The 15,603-nt window shown below is 42.9% G+C and overlaps 2 protein-coding genes across 6 annotated transcripts in view; one reads left to right on the plus strand and one right to left on the minus strand.

The window, feature by feature from the left end:
- Positions 1–15,603, plus strand: part of GPLD1 (glycosylphosphatidylinositol specific phospholipase D1) — an 85,741-nt gene that overhangs the window by 12,240 nt on the left and 57,898 nt on the right. Inside the window, exons 3-4 of one of the 2 annotated variants that reach the window (XM_032647454.1) lie at positions 1,654–1,781; positions 3,462–3,537. In XM_032647454.1, the coding sequence (XP_032503345.1) occupies positions 3,497–3,537 (41 nt within the window). In that variant the 5' untranslated portion in view covers positions 1,654–1,781; positions 3,462–3,496. Of the gene's footprint in view, positions 1–1,653; positions 1,782–3,461; positions 3,538–9,347; positions 9,467–13,492; positions 13,620–15,603 lie in introns of those variants that run through there. The other variant, XM_032647455.1, reaches the window with a different exon arrangement.
- Positions 1–15,603, minus strand: part of ALDH5A1 (aldehyde dehydrogenase 5 family member A1) — a 34,743-nt gene that overhangs the window by 11,509 nt on the left and 7,631 nt on the right. For 2 of the 4 annotated variants that reach the window (XM_032647457.1, XM_032647456.1), the window contains exons 2-7: positions 13,246–13,329; positions 10,866–11,036; positions 9,329–9,445; positions 7,581–7,724; positions 3,343–3,486; positions 1,389–1,547 (exon numbers count right to left, since the gene is read on the minus strand). In XM_032647457.1, coding sequence (XP_032503348.1) covers positions 1,389–1,547; positions 3,343–3,486; positions 7,581–7,724; positions 9,329–9,445; positions 10,866–11,036; positions 13,246–13,329 — 819 coding nt within the window. The remainder of the gene's footprint in view (positions 1–1,388; positions 1,548–3,342; positions 3,487–7,580; positions 7,725–9,328; positions 9,446–10,865; positions 11,037–13,245; positions 13,330–15,603) is intronic. The other 2 variants (XM_032647458.1, XM_032647459.1) reach the window with 2 other exon arrangements.

Raw genomic sequence — 15,603 nt, forward strand, 5'->3', positions numbered from 1 at the left:
AAACCCTTCAACTGTAGTTGCTTGAGGTCCTAGGAAACAGCGTCCTCTAGAGAGCAATGTCTATACAATCACTTTGGCAAGAATAACAACAAAATCTCCAGACATGTTTCCCAGTCCGCAAACTAGCAATAACTGGGGCACTAAATGGCTAGGCCCTACTCCAGACAAATTCACCCCCAATCTCCTCAAGTAGGACCGAAGCATCTGTAGTTGTTAAAGGTACTGGGTGGGTTAAGAACCACCCCTCTGGGACTTGAACCATAGCTGGTACAGAACCAGATTTTCTTTGCTGGCTGAGTGCCCAGGGTCCAAAGGCATCTCAGAAATGCAGGTGGTACCCATGTAAACTTTAATGTATGTTCTTTATCTAGAGGTAGAGAATACCAAGGCAATAACTAGACATGTTATCAGAGCTCTGTAAAACCCCAGTGCTTCCTTGGTGTCTACTGGGGAAGGCACCAGATATGATCTTCAGCCAACCAGACTGCCCACTGGGTCAGGGCAGCCATGGCGGGGCTTGGTCCTCAGGCCCTCAGGAGGCCGACGAACAGCGACTGGGCTGTGCTTCCCACCTGGGTGCTGACCTGGCTCTAACTTGATTTTGGTTCCTCAGGTGACCCAGGAGGCTGGCTGTGCCCCCTTTTTCCCCCCGCCCACAACCTCCAGCCTCCATTTTCTACTAAAATCCTATTGAAATCCTTTCTACCAAGTAAGGACTTATCTAGGGAGCATACCGGATGTTTGGTATTATACGAAACCTCCTTGTAAGCAACTCTAAAGAGGATTATTTTTTTAAAACAGTAGGACAAGAAGAGAAAACTCACCTCGCTAATAGTCAAGATTGTGACATTATTTGAACAAACAAATCCTTGCTTAAGGAGTTTCCCTTTCTTGCCATCTCTAAATCTTAAACATGATTTCTGTGGCTCTACATCTACCAGGGTGTTTTCGCCAAGGATTCTTCTGCAAGGGCGTTTTGTTTTCAGTGCCAGCCAGCAGTTCAGCTGAAACATAAACGATCTCAAAAAACAAAGCCTTTTTCCTTTCCTTTTAGGTGTTCCAGAAATTAAAGAACTTTGTATTTCAGGATCTTAATTCCTGAGGCAGCAGGAGATAGAATTAGCACCACTGTAAAAGAAAATTTAGGGAGGGCGGTAGGAGAACAGAAGTGACAGATCTCATGGGGACTCAGTGAATTGATGGAGCTGGAAAAGCTTATAACCACGTGGTGCCACTCAGTTTGTACAAATTGGCAGAAACTCATTTGTTTTCCCGATTTCTCCATTGTTTCCAAAACCGCCTTGCTGGCCACCTTACCAGAGTGGTTTTGCTATTTACGCTTCTGATACTGAAACCATGACATTGAACAGATAATAAAACGAACTTACCTTTTCTACAGCTTTCTCATTAATTAACGGGCCTTGAGTAGTTCTCTCCTCAAATCCATTACCCACATGCAGGTTTGTTTTCATTGCCTCGGCAAATTTTTTCACAAAGGAATCATGGATACCCCTTTGCACCAAGAAACGGTTTGAGCAAACACAAGTCTAGACAAAAAGAAACAAACTCACACTGACAGTTTGTTGGAAGCTATTGACCCAACCAATAACCGTGTGCCTGCTGCTACCTCTGAATGTGAATGCACTTCCCCAGGTGATTCCCGTCCTGTGTTCTACCTGCTGTGTTCCTCCCCACGTGGGCTTGGCCCTAAAGACAAACGTGCTGAGTGCATGGACTTCTCCAAGCCCCTCTACAGCCGCCACCTCCCTGTGGTTAAACAGGTAAGCGAGGATAAATATCTGTGCGCAAAAAACCAAAAAGCCACCTAACCCAAGTTTTTTCGAATGGCTCCTATTGGAAAGAATAAAACCAACACAAGAATCTGTAACTCCCTGAGACAGTGATGCTACAGTGACAGCAGAGCTAGAAGGAAAGGGATTCAAAGGCTAACTTACATCCACTAGCTTATTAAACCTTTCAGTTGCTTGGCGGAATCCGAGATTTTGAAAATGGACGCAAGACCATTCTTCTGTGTCAGCCTACATTATTGAAAAGCCCTTTGCTTATTATTTTTTCTAATTAGACCTAATATTTTAAAATTATGTAATATAAACACATTACAGGAAATGTAGTTACCCTTGATATGTTTTCTTCTTGGCTTTTTCGTTTTTTTTTTTTTTTTTTGTCTTTTTTCTTAATTGTGTATTTTTCTAATAGAAACAAGCCTATAGATAATTTTGTATCCTGTCCATTTTTATTGGCTTAAAGCAATACACCCCAAAGTTGTAACTTTATAAGTGTAACTCTGAAGGTTACATACCTTGCCATTTTGTGTTTCTAAAAGGAAACATACCTGTTTCCGAAACAACCAAGCTTATTAGGTTATGTGAAAGGAGAAAAATTAATTACCAAAGGCCAAAACAAGGATGAAAGCTATTTAATATGGAATATTGTACAACATTTCACCTTTTTTTCCCCCAGATAACCTTTCAGGAATTATCATTCCATTTCTGGAATGCATTTAAAACTGCTTAGTGATGGTACTCCAAGACAAAGTGCTTAAGAATATTGTATAAGAAGCCAGGATCCTGGCGACAGCTTGGATAGAAGTTGGGAGACTGGGCCCTAGGCTCACAGTCCCAGATCCTGAACCCAAGGATGTATGACTTCAAGTCAATTAGTCTTTCTAGAGTTTCATGTCTTCAGCTGTAAAATGCAAGGTTTGTGTCAGATACCTGGGAAGTTCCCTGCTAGATCTAATGCTCCAGGATTCCCTACAAGGGGTGAGCTCAGGCCACCACTCTCCCAAGGACAACCTGGACCCTCCTTGGGCCACTGTAGTGTGTGCCGCCCTGTAGTGGGTGCCTGTCATGCCCCCTCCATCTCGGGAAGAATGAGATCCAGGCAGCAGGGTTTTGAGTTTTTAAAGGCTCCATCTCAACATTTTCCTCCCTTCTTTTCCTTAAGACTGTGGGCCTCAGACCCTAGGTGTTCAGGCTATTTTGTGTCTGAGGAGATGTTTAAACCTGTTCAGCAGAGAAAAGCCCAGTGAGGTAAAACTATGAAAATAACCAGATTCAAAGAGGAGATGAACGATGAGATGAGAGAATGATTTGATTAAAAGGCATCTGCTGTTCAGGAAATGCCTTGAAGCCAGGGATAATACCTTATTTCTCTTTGGACCCTCTGAGCCTAGCAGAGTCCCAAGCAAAGAGGGGGCACTTACTAAACACCTGATGAAAGAGGGCATGGACAAAGAATGAGGGGAGTGTCGTCCTAGGAGGTGAGGAAGGGGGTAGGATCTGTAAAACACACAACCCAGAAAAATGCCCTGGGACTCACCTGTCCAGAGTTCCTAAATTTAGATGCCATGGCCCCAGCGACAGCCTGGTCAACATTGGCACTGTCAAACACGATGAATGGGGCATGGCCGCCCAGCTCCATGGACACCCTTTTCACAGAGTTTGCTGCATGATGCAACAGGACCTGGGAGCAGATGAGAGGATGCTGTGAGCACCGAGTCAACTACATGGCCCGGTAAGCCTTTGTTTCAAAAAATTGCCCAGTAGTGGAAAAAGCCAGGTGCACAGTCGTGTATACGAGATGACAGTTTGCATAAGAAAAGGGGAAAATAAGAATCTATGTGTATTCATATTTGCTTGTATTTGGTAAAGAAACACAAGGAAGATAAAAAAACTAAAAATTATTTATAAAAGGGAGGAAATCAGGGATAGGGGTGAGGGTGAAACTTCTGAATATAACCATGTTTATACTGTCCCGGTTTTTGAACCATGTCAATGTATGACCTATTAAAAATTATGATAAATTTGTTATGATAAACATAAAAAATTATGATAAAAATTATAAAATTATCGTATTATAGAGATATGCTAATAAAATCACCCATAACCCCATAACCCATAGCTTACCACTGATAAAATCTTAAGGTATATCCGTCCAGAATTTGGCTACACACACCAGGGACATGTGCCTTTTTTTTTTTTTTTTTTTTTTTAAAGAAAACAGGATGGTAGAGTTACACAGCTTTATAACCTGCTTTATCTTCCCAATTAGTCATATATCTGGAACATCATAACATGCTCACAACACTTTAAACACACCCATATCAGCGTGTGTTTCTAGAACATCCTTTAGCTGCTTGCCTAGTATTCCACTGCAGAGCTACTCATTCATTTATTTATTCAGCCCCCATCTGTTGGAAATTTAATTTGCTTCCAATTCCTTGCTATTAAAACAACACTGCAGTTACTCCCTCAGTATAAATAGAAGTAGAATCACTAGCTCAATGCACAACTGTAAAGCTTTTGTTTGTTTGTTTTTTGCTGTATGCGGGCCTCTCACCATCGTGGCCTCTCCCGTTGCGGAGCACAGGCTCCGGACGCGCAGGCTCAGCGGCCATGGCTCACGGGCCCAGCCGCTCCGCGGCATGTGGGATCTTCCCGGACCGGGGCACGAACCCGTGTACCCTGCATCGGCAGGCAGACTCTCAACCACTGCGCCACCAGGGAAGCCCCTGTAAGGCTTTTTGATACATATAACTATTAGGCTTTAAATATCCAGGAAGAGATTCTTACGGCCTAGGAAAGCTGCCCAGGGATGTTTGCTTTATTACACGATAGTAGGTCTTCATCCAACCACAGCTATGAGAACGGTGGACCCACTTGGATGGTTCAAGTGAAACGAACAGTGGTCACAAGCCCAAGGGCACTCCAGGACTGGTCCCTGTGATACACAGCTGTGGGTTTTATGATAGGTCTCTTAGTCAAAATTCAGAAAAGCTGGAAAATTACTTCAGTGCTGGTACTTCTCTATATGCCCAGATGTTAAGATTCCAGCAATGAACTAGTAAAAACAGTCTTCTCAATGAAATGTTACTATTCAACAACGTAGTACAAGTTTTAAGATTAAACCTATTTCTTTTTTTAAAATTTATTTTATTGATGTATAGTTGATTTACAATGTTATTTGTTTCTGCTGTACAGCAAAGTGATCCAGTTATATATACATATTTATGTGTATCTGTGTGTATATACTTTTTCATATTCTTTTCCATCATGGTTTATCACAGGATACTGAATAGTTCCCTGTGCTATGCAGGAGGACCTTATTGTTTATCCAGTCTATATATAATAGTTTGCATCTGCTAATCCCAAACTCCCACTCCATCCCTCCCTCAGCCCCCCTCCCCCTTGGCAACCACAAGTCTGTTCTCTATGTTTGTGGGTCTGTTTCTGTTTCGTAGATAAGTTCATCTTTTAGATTCCACGTATAAGCAATATCATATGGTGTTTGTCTTTATCTTTCTGACTTCACTTAGTATGATGATCTCTAGGTCCAACCATATTGCTGCAAATGGCATTATTTCATTCTTTTTTATGACTGAGTAGTATTCCACTGTATATACATACCACACCACACCTTCTTTATCCGTTTATCTGTTGATGGACATTTAGGTTACTTCCATGTCTTGGCTACTGTAAATAGTACTGCTATGGACATAGGGGTGCATGTTGTCTTTTCGAATTATAGTTTTGTCTGGATATATGCCCAGGAGTGAGATTGTTGGATCCTATGGCAACTCTTATCATATGGCAACTCTATTGGATCATAGTTTTTTGAGGAACCTTCATACTGTTTTCCATAGTGGCTGCACCAGTTTACACTCCTACCAACAGTGTAGGAGGGTTCCCTTTTCTCCATACCCTCTCCAGCATTTATCTGTAGACTTTTTAATGATGGCCATTCTGACCGGTGTGAGTAAACCTATTTCTTTATTTCCTTCTGAATTTTTAAGAACTGCTCTCTGCCAGGCCACTGATTTTTCTGACTCTGCTCGCTCTTGGATCGCTTGCCTCCACCTGTGTCCTCTGACTGCGTCTTCTTGCTACTCAGTGCGCATGATGAGGGCTTGAACCTGCCTCTGACCTTCATGACCCCTGTGGAACTGCCTGCAGTCCTGCTACGTCTTAAGGAATCCTTTCTGCTCCAGTTCCCCCTGCTGACCTTCTCAGGATCTCAGCTTTCAAAGCCCTAGAAAGGGAACGTGAGTGCCCAGCTCTTCTCTCTATGGCCAGGTCACTCGTCCTAGGTCACTGGCCAGCCTATGAATCTGTTTTCCTCGGGTCAAATGACCACTCATGGTTGAATTCTCTGTGGGGGAACAGATGAGGTATCATGTGCTGTAAAGCATGGCTGCTGTCCCCGCAGCAGGCCCCAGGAGGGGTGGTCCCCCTGGAAGGAGTGAGGGCAGGGCAGCATCTCCAGAACAGGCTGACGGAATGGGGTTCAGTAGAGGCAAAATTCTACGTTGCAAGATCAGGAGCTCAGCCACTGATCCTCTGCAAAGATCAGCTCAGAATAGGCCCCTGGCTATTCCTTTATCAGTGATTCCTGTCACTCTTCCCTTTAAACCCCTTGAAGTGAATCACTGTCCTGCGTAAATAATTTAAGAGGCACAGTTGGGCTTGGCAGGAACATGGTCGACATTTTCCTTCGGGGTCTATCCAATGGGGATAGTTCACTGAGCAAAGCGAGGTTCAGTAATGAGTGGCTGGACTTTGTCCAGCATCTGAGAATTTCTCTGGCTTCAATGGCAAAGGTTTACCACCTTTTTCCCAGGCCTCTCTCTTTTTCTCTAACTATTGATATCTTGAAACCCTCTGAGAGTAAGCTTGCTCTGCAAGATCCATTGATCAGGGTGGTAGCAGTTTATGGATCTAAAAATTCCTGCTTCTGGAATGAATGGCAGGCTTCCCAAGTGTGCGTTTATGGCATGACAAATGTGGTTATGGTTGGGAGCTACTAAAATTGCTTAATTCTCTCCTGTTTCTCGTGGTGTCAAAAAATGACCAGTTTCACATGGTGTCAAAAAATGACCAGTTTCACCAAAACTTTCAGATTAGATTTATATTATTTTTATCTGGTATATGTTTATGTACGTCTCTAGCATGAGTGTGTGTGTGTATATATAAATACCAGCAGAAAAAAGTATACTATCTGGAGAGAAACACCATAAATAATAACTTTTGTTCTCCTCTGCTTTTTTTCTCTTTTGAACATTTAAAAGGATAAGTAAAAATGCACTCACAGGCACACAAATGAAGTTTTCGGGAAAGAACTTTTCAACATATGAGGGGGGAAAAAAACGAAAAAAAAAAAAGACCTTTCTATTTCTGTAAGCACCTTTATACTAAACACAATTTTTGTTCAATTCTAAGACATCCATTTCTTTAATTCTAGATTATGAAAGAAACATGCATTCCAGAGTTATGAGAATTCCAAAGTTATGGACAACTTTCAGCTACTTCACATGCAACAAATAATGGGAAACTTGTCTACCCCTAAACAGTTTTGTCAAATAGAAACCTAGGTCATGTCACAATAAGGAACAGCATCCAGATATCTCCAGAAAATGACTGTACGTTACGTTATGGGACAGAGCTTTTAACACTGCCAGAAATCTTCCTACAAATGGTGACCAAGATGAAATAGTATTTTGATACTCTATAAAGACAAGATATTAGAATGCCATTTGGTTTTTTGAGACTTGAGTCACATACCTTTCCAGTGGCTGTTGAACCAGTAAAGGAAATTTTAGACACTAGGGGATCCGTGCAAAGTGCTTCCCCTACTTCCTTGGCCTTCTTTTGAGAGCAGGGAATAACGTTGTATACACCCGGAGGAATTCCAGCCTGGTCTGCAAGCTGTAAAGAGAAACAGCAAACGTGGCAGCAAGTGACCAAACTGGAAAAACAGAAAAGAGAAATAAATAGATGTTTTAATCTAAAAAGTAATGGCAAAAAAAAAAAAACCAGGCTGACTTTAGGGACAGAATATATTTGGAACTGAAATAAGATTCTTAATAGTGCTAATGTGATATTAATGTGTTGTTGGAAGTTTCTGTATGAATTTAAGCACTATTTTATTGTGTGTGTGTGTGTGTGTGTGTGTGTGAGAGAGAGAGAGAGAATACATATATGTATATTTCCTAGCCCTGACACTAAAAAGCCTAGAAACAATGAGCAACTAGTAGCAATGACCATCCCTAGTGCCCCAAATGTAGTCTTAAAATAGAATTTCCTACCAGAAGAAATAAGGGCTTTCTGCAAAAATGGTTAATCCCAGGTCTGAGGCAAGAAATATATATAATAAGTCTAAAATATCTTGTCATACTAGCAAGGAAGGTCTCAAAAACTAAGAGTTATGTTAAAAGATAAAAGAGCCAACTCGAAGAGGCTGCCATTGGCCAAAAATGGGGGCAATCTGAGCTTCATCAAGGATAATAACCACAGCAAACTGAAACTCATCAAATACGTTAAAATCTACTAGCACATAATGCCACTAACAAACTAATTGGGAGCCTTAGGCAGATGACAGGAATAGATGCATTAATTTGGAAAACTGTAAATAAAAAGAAAGAATCAAACATATTGTCTTTCCTATGGGAATTTACCATTGGGTAACCACGCAGGAGATGATGGGTGGCTTTGATTTATAGAAGTGGTCTGGTGAATAAATGAAAGAAAAAGGAAAGAATTCAAATATCAACCATTTTTGCACTCCTAATGAATTAACAGACTGAGTGGCATTGCACAGCAATGGCTGCAAATATGAAAACGGAGACACCCAGACATTACTCGCCTCCTGACAAAAGGACACAAAATGGGATCGAACCCAAATCTGAGGAAGCGTCTGGATGCAGCTGCCAATCTGTGGAAAGTGCAGCAGACAGAGGAACCCAGTGCATGGTGTGCCATCTGCAAAGCCCCAGACTATGGGGAACTCTACCGGTCAAATGTCTCGCTTCTTCAAAAGATAAATTGTAAGGGACAGAAAAGGATGAAGGGGAATGTGTAGAACAGGAGAAACTCATCAAACATTCCCAATTTTTAAAAAGTGAAGGCCACCGCAGGAAGCCTGAATTTTACTCTGAGAGACATGAGAAGCTATTAGACGGTTTTAAACAGAAGAACAAGATATGACGCAGATTGAGCTGGAGAAGGGAACGGTAAATAAGAGGTCCCTGAATCTGAGAAATGCCCACATTTCAGTTACATTACTATGACTTAATAAAAATGATGGCTAGATATCATTTTTAGGGTAGGCTAAACAATACATTGCCTACAGATGACAGAAGACTCCCCCATCTGTTATTTTTTCTAAAAAGAACATCATCTGGGTTAAAATAATGGCTAGTGAATTAAAACACAACACCATCAAACAGGAGACGCAGGCAAAGAAGGTTTCGAAAGTCTTTCCTTCCGTCCCAGATAACATCCTTTTTTTGGACTCTGTGCAGAGAGCTCACCGCGGCCAAGGCCAGGGCAGAGAAGGGCGTGTCCTCGGCAGGTTTCACCACTACCGTGCAGCCTGCGGCCAGGGCGGCCCCCACCTTCCTCGTGATCATGGCGCTGGGGAAATTCCACTGGATCAGAAGAGAGAGGAGGTAAGTGAGAGGAAGGACTGCCCCCTGGTCCAAAGGCAGGCAGGTTGGGAAGTCAGCCAGCAAATTCCAGTGCACAACTGCCTGGCAGAGCTGTTCTTGCACAGGTGAGCTCTCAGAACACCTGGTACCTGCTGACTGCAGGGACTGGGGAGACAGAGGCTCATAGAGACAGGAAACATCTTCAGAGTTTAAAACAGTACAAAATCATCTACACTGGGGACAGCCAACTTTCTCTGTAAGGGGCCGAGTAGTTAAAATTTTAGGCGTTGTGGGATGTCCAGTTTCTGTCACGAGGACTCAAGACCACAGACAATACAGTATGTATATGAATAGGCGTGGCTCTGTCCCAATAAAACTTTATTTACAAACACAGGCAGTAGGCTGGATTTGGCCTGAGGGCCATAGTTTGCTGACCCTGCAGGGGGAAAATATTAGCAAAGGTGATTTTGAAAATGGTAGATGATATATTACTTTCCTCTCTCTATATATTTATAGATAGCTCTCTGTACACATCTGTGTATCTATAGTAACAATGTTTTATTTCAGCAAAAACTCATATAGTGCTTATTCTGTCCCAGGCACTGTTCTAAGCACTTTTAAACTATAATTAATTAAATTCTCATCACAACCCAGTGAGGTTGGTATTTTTCTCCTCGTTTGCAGGTTTGGACAAAGTGAGACAGAGCAGTTAAGTAATTTGCTCAAGGTCACACAGCTAGTGGAGAGTCGGCTCTGAGTCAAACCTGGTCAGTCTAGGCAGTGAGGGGGGCAGTTCTCTGTAACTATGGTGAGCAGGGAAAGATAAGCAGTCTTGAGACCAGCTGGCAGACACTGTAGAGAAGTTAATATGGGATCTAGAAGGTGGACCCAAGAAAGGCAGTTCATGTAGAGAAAGCTGGGTGCCCCACAAGTATACTGCAGCCCTATCCAGGCAGACACAATATCTTATTTTTTAGCCATTTTACTTTCAGAACCCGGCCCAGTGCCTGCTGGTAGATACATAAATACTTTGCTGTTGATGATAACCATAAATTAAGCATAAAATTTTCTCAAAACTATAGCACGTTTAAAAATTGTCAAATCTTAAGTCTTTTTAAAAAATAATAAATACCAAAGATCTTTTTAGATGTACTAGGCAATGCCAAGAAGAAGCCTTTATGCTAAGTTAGAGGAGCCCCTGGGTCCTCCAGGGGGTCAGTCCCCTTCTGCAGGCATTAGAAGTGCCCCTTGGCCACCACCACACATCTCACACCTATCGCAGAGGACCAGGAAACACACCTCCACATGCAGCAATGGCATCAGGAAGCCAAGAACAGGTGACAGAGCTAACAGGATGAGCACACCTGCTCAAACCCCACTCAACCTCCTCCCCCAGGATCTTGCAGATCCTGCCACATACTGGAGTGATGACTGCGGCCACACCGAGGGGCTGCTTGAGGACCAGGGCCCGTTTTTCTTTTGCTGGGGTGTAGATAATGTCTCCGTAAACGCGGCGGGCTTCCTCTGAAAACCACTCCAGGAAATTTGCAGAATAGAGAATTTCTCCCTGTGCCTCCTTTAATGGCTTTCCCTAAATTAAATCAGAAAAGGACACACTCATTACCTTCTAATAACGAAAGCATGATTCTGAGTTTCTAAATTCTTCAAGGATGCAAGCAGAGCAGGAAAGTCTCCCGTTACAAAACCCACAGGGTAGTTGAGAAATTTCTAATGAGAAATGGAATATTTCCTGCCACATCAGTAAACAAAGGATGTCACAGTCATCAGCGATTTGCAGCCCCAATGTGAGCTGGTGAGCCCTGAGTGAACTCAGGATGTGAAAACACAGGATACTGGCCCCAGAGAGCTGAGGTGCATATCAAAGGAATGATTTCAGTGAGCCCAGAATCTTGCATCTTCCCATACAAAGGAAAGCGCTAAATTCCTTAACTTGGGATCTGGTTTTCTTTACGATAATCCTTTGACATTCAGACTACCCGCTCTTTGTTGCAAAACTTCTGTATAACCTGGCTCTGCACTTCACCTCCTCAGAGCAGTTCTCTCAGGGTTACTTGAGATGCTGCCTCCCGGGCTTGAGGTCCTAAAAATTCCCGCCGAATAAAACAAAACTCTCAACTTTTCGGTTGTGAATATATTTTAAGTCAACACTAACCTCAGTGTGAGTCTTAGAAAGCAGAATCACAAATGGTGATGGAAGGAAGCCTGCCAGGCTGATAGGAATTGAGTAGGATAATCAAATAGCTTAGAAACCCCATTAGGGGACTGTAGATAGAGAGGGGACTTTAGGAGACCACAGTAAGGTTAATGATCACTCAAGAAAGTAATGGGAAAATCCTGAAACAATGTGGGCTTGCTTGACTCATAAAGCCGAACAAGTCGCTTAGCATCAAAGCCAGATTGGCTTGCTTGACAAAATCAAGCTAACTTGATTAGCAACAAAATCATACAACAGAAGCATGAGACATGCCCCCAATACAATAAAACAATGGTGGCATGAGACCTACAACCTGTCGGTGGTGTCATCAAGTTAATGACCCCCAGCACATGCTCTGTGCGCACACAAAAATCATTTATGGAAAGGACATTTCAAAGTGAAAGACCCTCATTGTAGTGAGACCTGAAATAATTTTTCCAAAGTGCCATGACAGTCCTGGCCTGACCATGTAGGGACAAAAAACCCAAAGTGGAGGCGGAGCCGATGACAGAAACGTGGTACCTACTCAAGAAAGACAAAGAAGGTCTTCCCCCCCTCCCCTCTCTTCCTTTGATTATAAAAATGTAACCCACTAAGTACTTGGGGCAGCGCAATGCTTGCCTGCCCGCTTGTAAGCCTCACAAGCAACCTATTCTAATAAATCACTTAAAAAAAATAAATTTATATATTTATTTATGGTTGCATTGGGTCTTTGCTGCTGCACACCGGCTTTCTCTAGTTGAGGCGAGCAGGGGCTACTCTTTGTTGCGGTGCATGGGCTTCTCATTGCGGTGGCTTCTCCTGTTGCAGAGCACAGGCCCTAGGCGCACAGGCTTCAGTAGTTGTGGCACGTGGGCTCAGTAGTTGTGGTTCGTGGGCTCTAGAGTGCAGGCTCAGTAGTTGTGGCACACGGGGTTAGTTGCTTCCCGGCGTGTAGGATCTTCCCGGACCAGGGCTCGAACCCATGTCGCCTGCATTGGCAGGCGGATTCTTAACCACTGCGCCACCAGGGAAGTCCTAAATCACTTCTTATCTATCACTCTGCCTCTCGTTGAATTGTTGTTTCTGCACTGAGACATAAAGGACCAGGCTTCTTGGAGGCCCCCGAAATGACACCTAACAGTTTCAAGACCGCCCTGAGCCACAATCATCATTTGCATTCTCAATATGTTTACAATTAGGAGGAGGCACCTAGAACTGCCTCTTCAATTTTTTTTCCTTCTAACATCTTCTAAATGTTGTGAACGGTGGAAAGTAATTTATTAGAGCAACCAAAAAACTGGTACCTTTGAAAATGTACAAAAACAACATGAAAAATCAATCAAAGCAATCACATGCTAAAAACCTGGAATGGTGGAAAAGGAGTATTCACGCAGTCCCACTCAAAATCTATTTCTTGCATATTATTAAATAGGCGTGCCTGACTTAATTTTGTGCCCAAAATAAGAATTAGCTGATATCTGATCGTTAGGCAAGGAATTCACGTTTTCTTTAGCTACAGCACTGAAGTTAGAGGCTTCCCCATGCTTCAGTCTAAGAACTCCTGGACAACTTCTTCAGGTAGTAAGTTAGCGTCTGAACTTACACTTTCAGCTGTGATTATCTTGGCAAGGTCATCCTTATTTTGTATCATTAAGTCGTACCATTTCCGAAGTAAAGAACTCCTCTCCTGAAAAAGAATTAAAAAATAGTAAAATGCCAAGTGTGAGAGAGACTATTAAATAATCTTCAGTTTCCTAAAATATTTGCTGTGTGGTCTCATTCTTGGGGAGACATACATTGACCTTTTTTTTAAATTGAGGTATAATTGACACACATTATATTTGTTTCAGGTGTACAGATCTTTCTTTGATAAGTGATAACAAAGATCCAGTTGTCAAGTTGCATCTAACAAGGTGTGCGGAGTCATAAATTGTAAGAGAGAAAAAAAGTTCTGTGGAACAGCTGTTATTATTTATGGTAAATATGAATAACTTGAATTTCACCACACTAAGGTATAGTTCCTTACTTTAAAAAAAAGTACGTTTAATTGCAGTGAAATACACTAAAATTTGCCATCTTAATCATTTTTAAGTATGCAGTTCAGTGGCATTAAGGACATTCACAGTGTTGTACAACAGTCACCACCATCCGTCTCCAGAATGCTTTTCGTCTTGCAGAACGGAGACTCTGTACCTGTTAAACAGTAACTCTCCACTCCCCGCAGCCTCTGACAAGCACAATTCTACTTTCTGTCTCTGTGAATTGGACTGCTCTAGGGACCTTATATAGGTGGGATCATACAGCCTTTGTCCCGTGACTGACTTATTTCACTCAACACAACGTCCTCAAGTATAGTTCTTTATTTTAACGACTCACTGGCTAGTTAAATTTGTCCCACAGACTGGGGTGGAGGTTGCAGGGTAAGGCATTTGAATGGGTTTTGCACAATTAAGAAGAGGGCCCAGGCACAACACCGTGGATGCCCTTGATGCCACTGAACGGTACACTTGCAAATGGCTAAAATGGTAAGTTTTATGTTATGTACATTTTATCACAGTTTTTTAAAATTTCCAAAGATAAAAGGATGAATGAATGAATTGGATTATTAAGTATATTATGGAAGAAATGGTTTCTTAAAAAAAATTTTTTTAGGGCTTCCCTGGTGGCGCAGTGGTTGAGAGTCCGCCTGCCGATGCAGGGGACGCGGGTTCGTGCCCCGGTCCGGGAAGATCCCACATGCCGCGGAGTGGCTGGGCCCGTGAGCCATGGCCGCTGAGCCTGCGCGTCCGGAGCCTGTGCTCCGCAACGGGAGAGGCCACAACAGTGAGAGGCCCGCGTACCGCAAAAAAAGAAAAACAAACAAAAAAATTTTTTTAAAGGAACTCATATAAAACAAAAAGAGGGCCCAGAGAATCCAGGTCAACCAGGCCACACAGAGGTGCCCCGAAGGAAGATGTGCCCCGGAGCTCTGGCTTCCTGCATCCAAACAGGTGTATCCGAAGCAAAGGAGAATCTTTGGTTTATTCCTACCTGCCTGAAAGGTTGCCCACAGCAACGAGCAAACCTTGTTTGTGATTCTGTCATCCTAATCCATCCAGCAGGTGTTAAGATTTAAATTATTTTCTCATTCCACTCATGAGCAGGGAGCCTGAGACTGTAAGCACCACTAACCATCCTTCTCTGGGTTCTTTCCCTTCCCTATTTTGGATAAGCTAATAAGCTTCGTTATCTTAGCTCTCAAGGGTGTTGTTGAGATGAAGTCTTCTGAATCTCCAACCCCCAGAGAACAGGCATTGACAGCTCTTAAAACAGTATTGCTGCAGTAATTTCACCCTCACTGTGTAACACTGGTTAAGAATCTGATGACTGTGGGCCTGTGTGCTGTGACTTATTCTGGGTAAGAAAGGAAAGACTAAAATCTAGGAGGCCTGGATTAGAGAAAAAAAAGAAATATGAGTAAATGGCCTGCAAGGAATAGAGCACCACACAGAGTCTGAGAGAGAATGAGAGAACACGGAAAGCATGAGAACGGTAAGAATAAAAAGCAGATTCTGCTTGCTGGCAGAAAACCCAGGGTCCAGTCTGAACACAGAAACCAGCAGAGGCCACAAATTGCCCTCAGTGTGCGCAGCCCGTGTTACGGGTTAGTTGCGCCTGCCCAAAAAAGGCGTGTTGGGAGTCCCAATTCCCAGCACCTCAGAGATGGGGAGATGGGGTCTTGACAGAGGTCATCCAGTTAAGACAAGGTCATCGGGATGGGCCCTAACCCACTATGACTGATGTCCTTATAAAAAGGGGAAATTTGGACAAGACAGAAGCACGCACAGAGGGAAGATGACACAGAGAGACACAGGGAGAAGATGGCCATCTATAAGCCGAGGAGAGAGACCTGGAACCAACCGTTCCTTCCCTCGGAGCCCTCAGAAGGAACCAACCCTGCCGACACCTTGATTTCAGGCTT

The sequence above is a fragment of the Phocoena sinus genome, chromosome 11 (genome assembly GCF_008692025.1).
Source record: "Phocoena sinus isolate mPhoSin1 chromosome 11, mPhoSin1.pri, whole genome shotgun sequence".
Classification (NCBI taxonomy): domain Eukaryota; kingdom Metazoa; phylum Chordata; class Mammalia; order Artiodactyla; family Phocoenidae; genus Phocoena; species Phocoena sinus.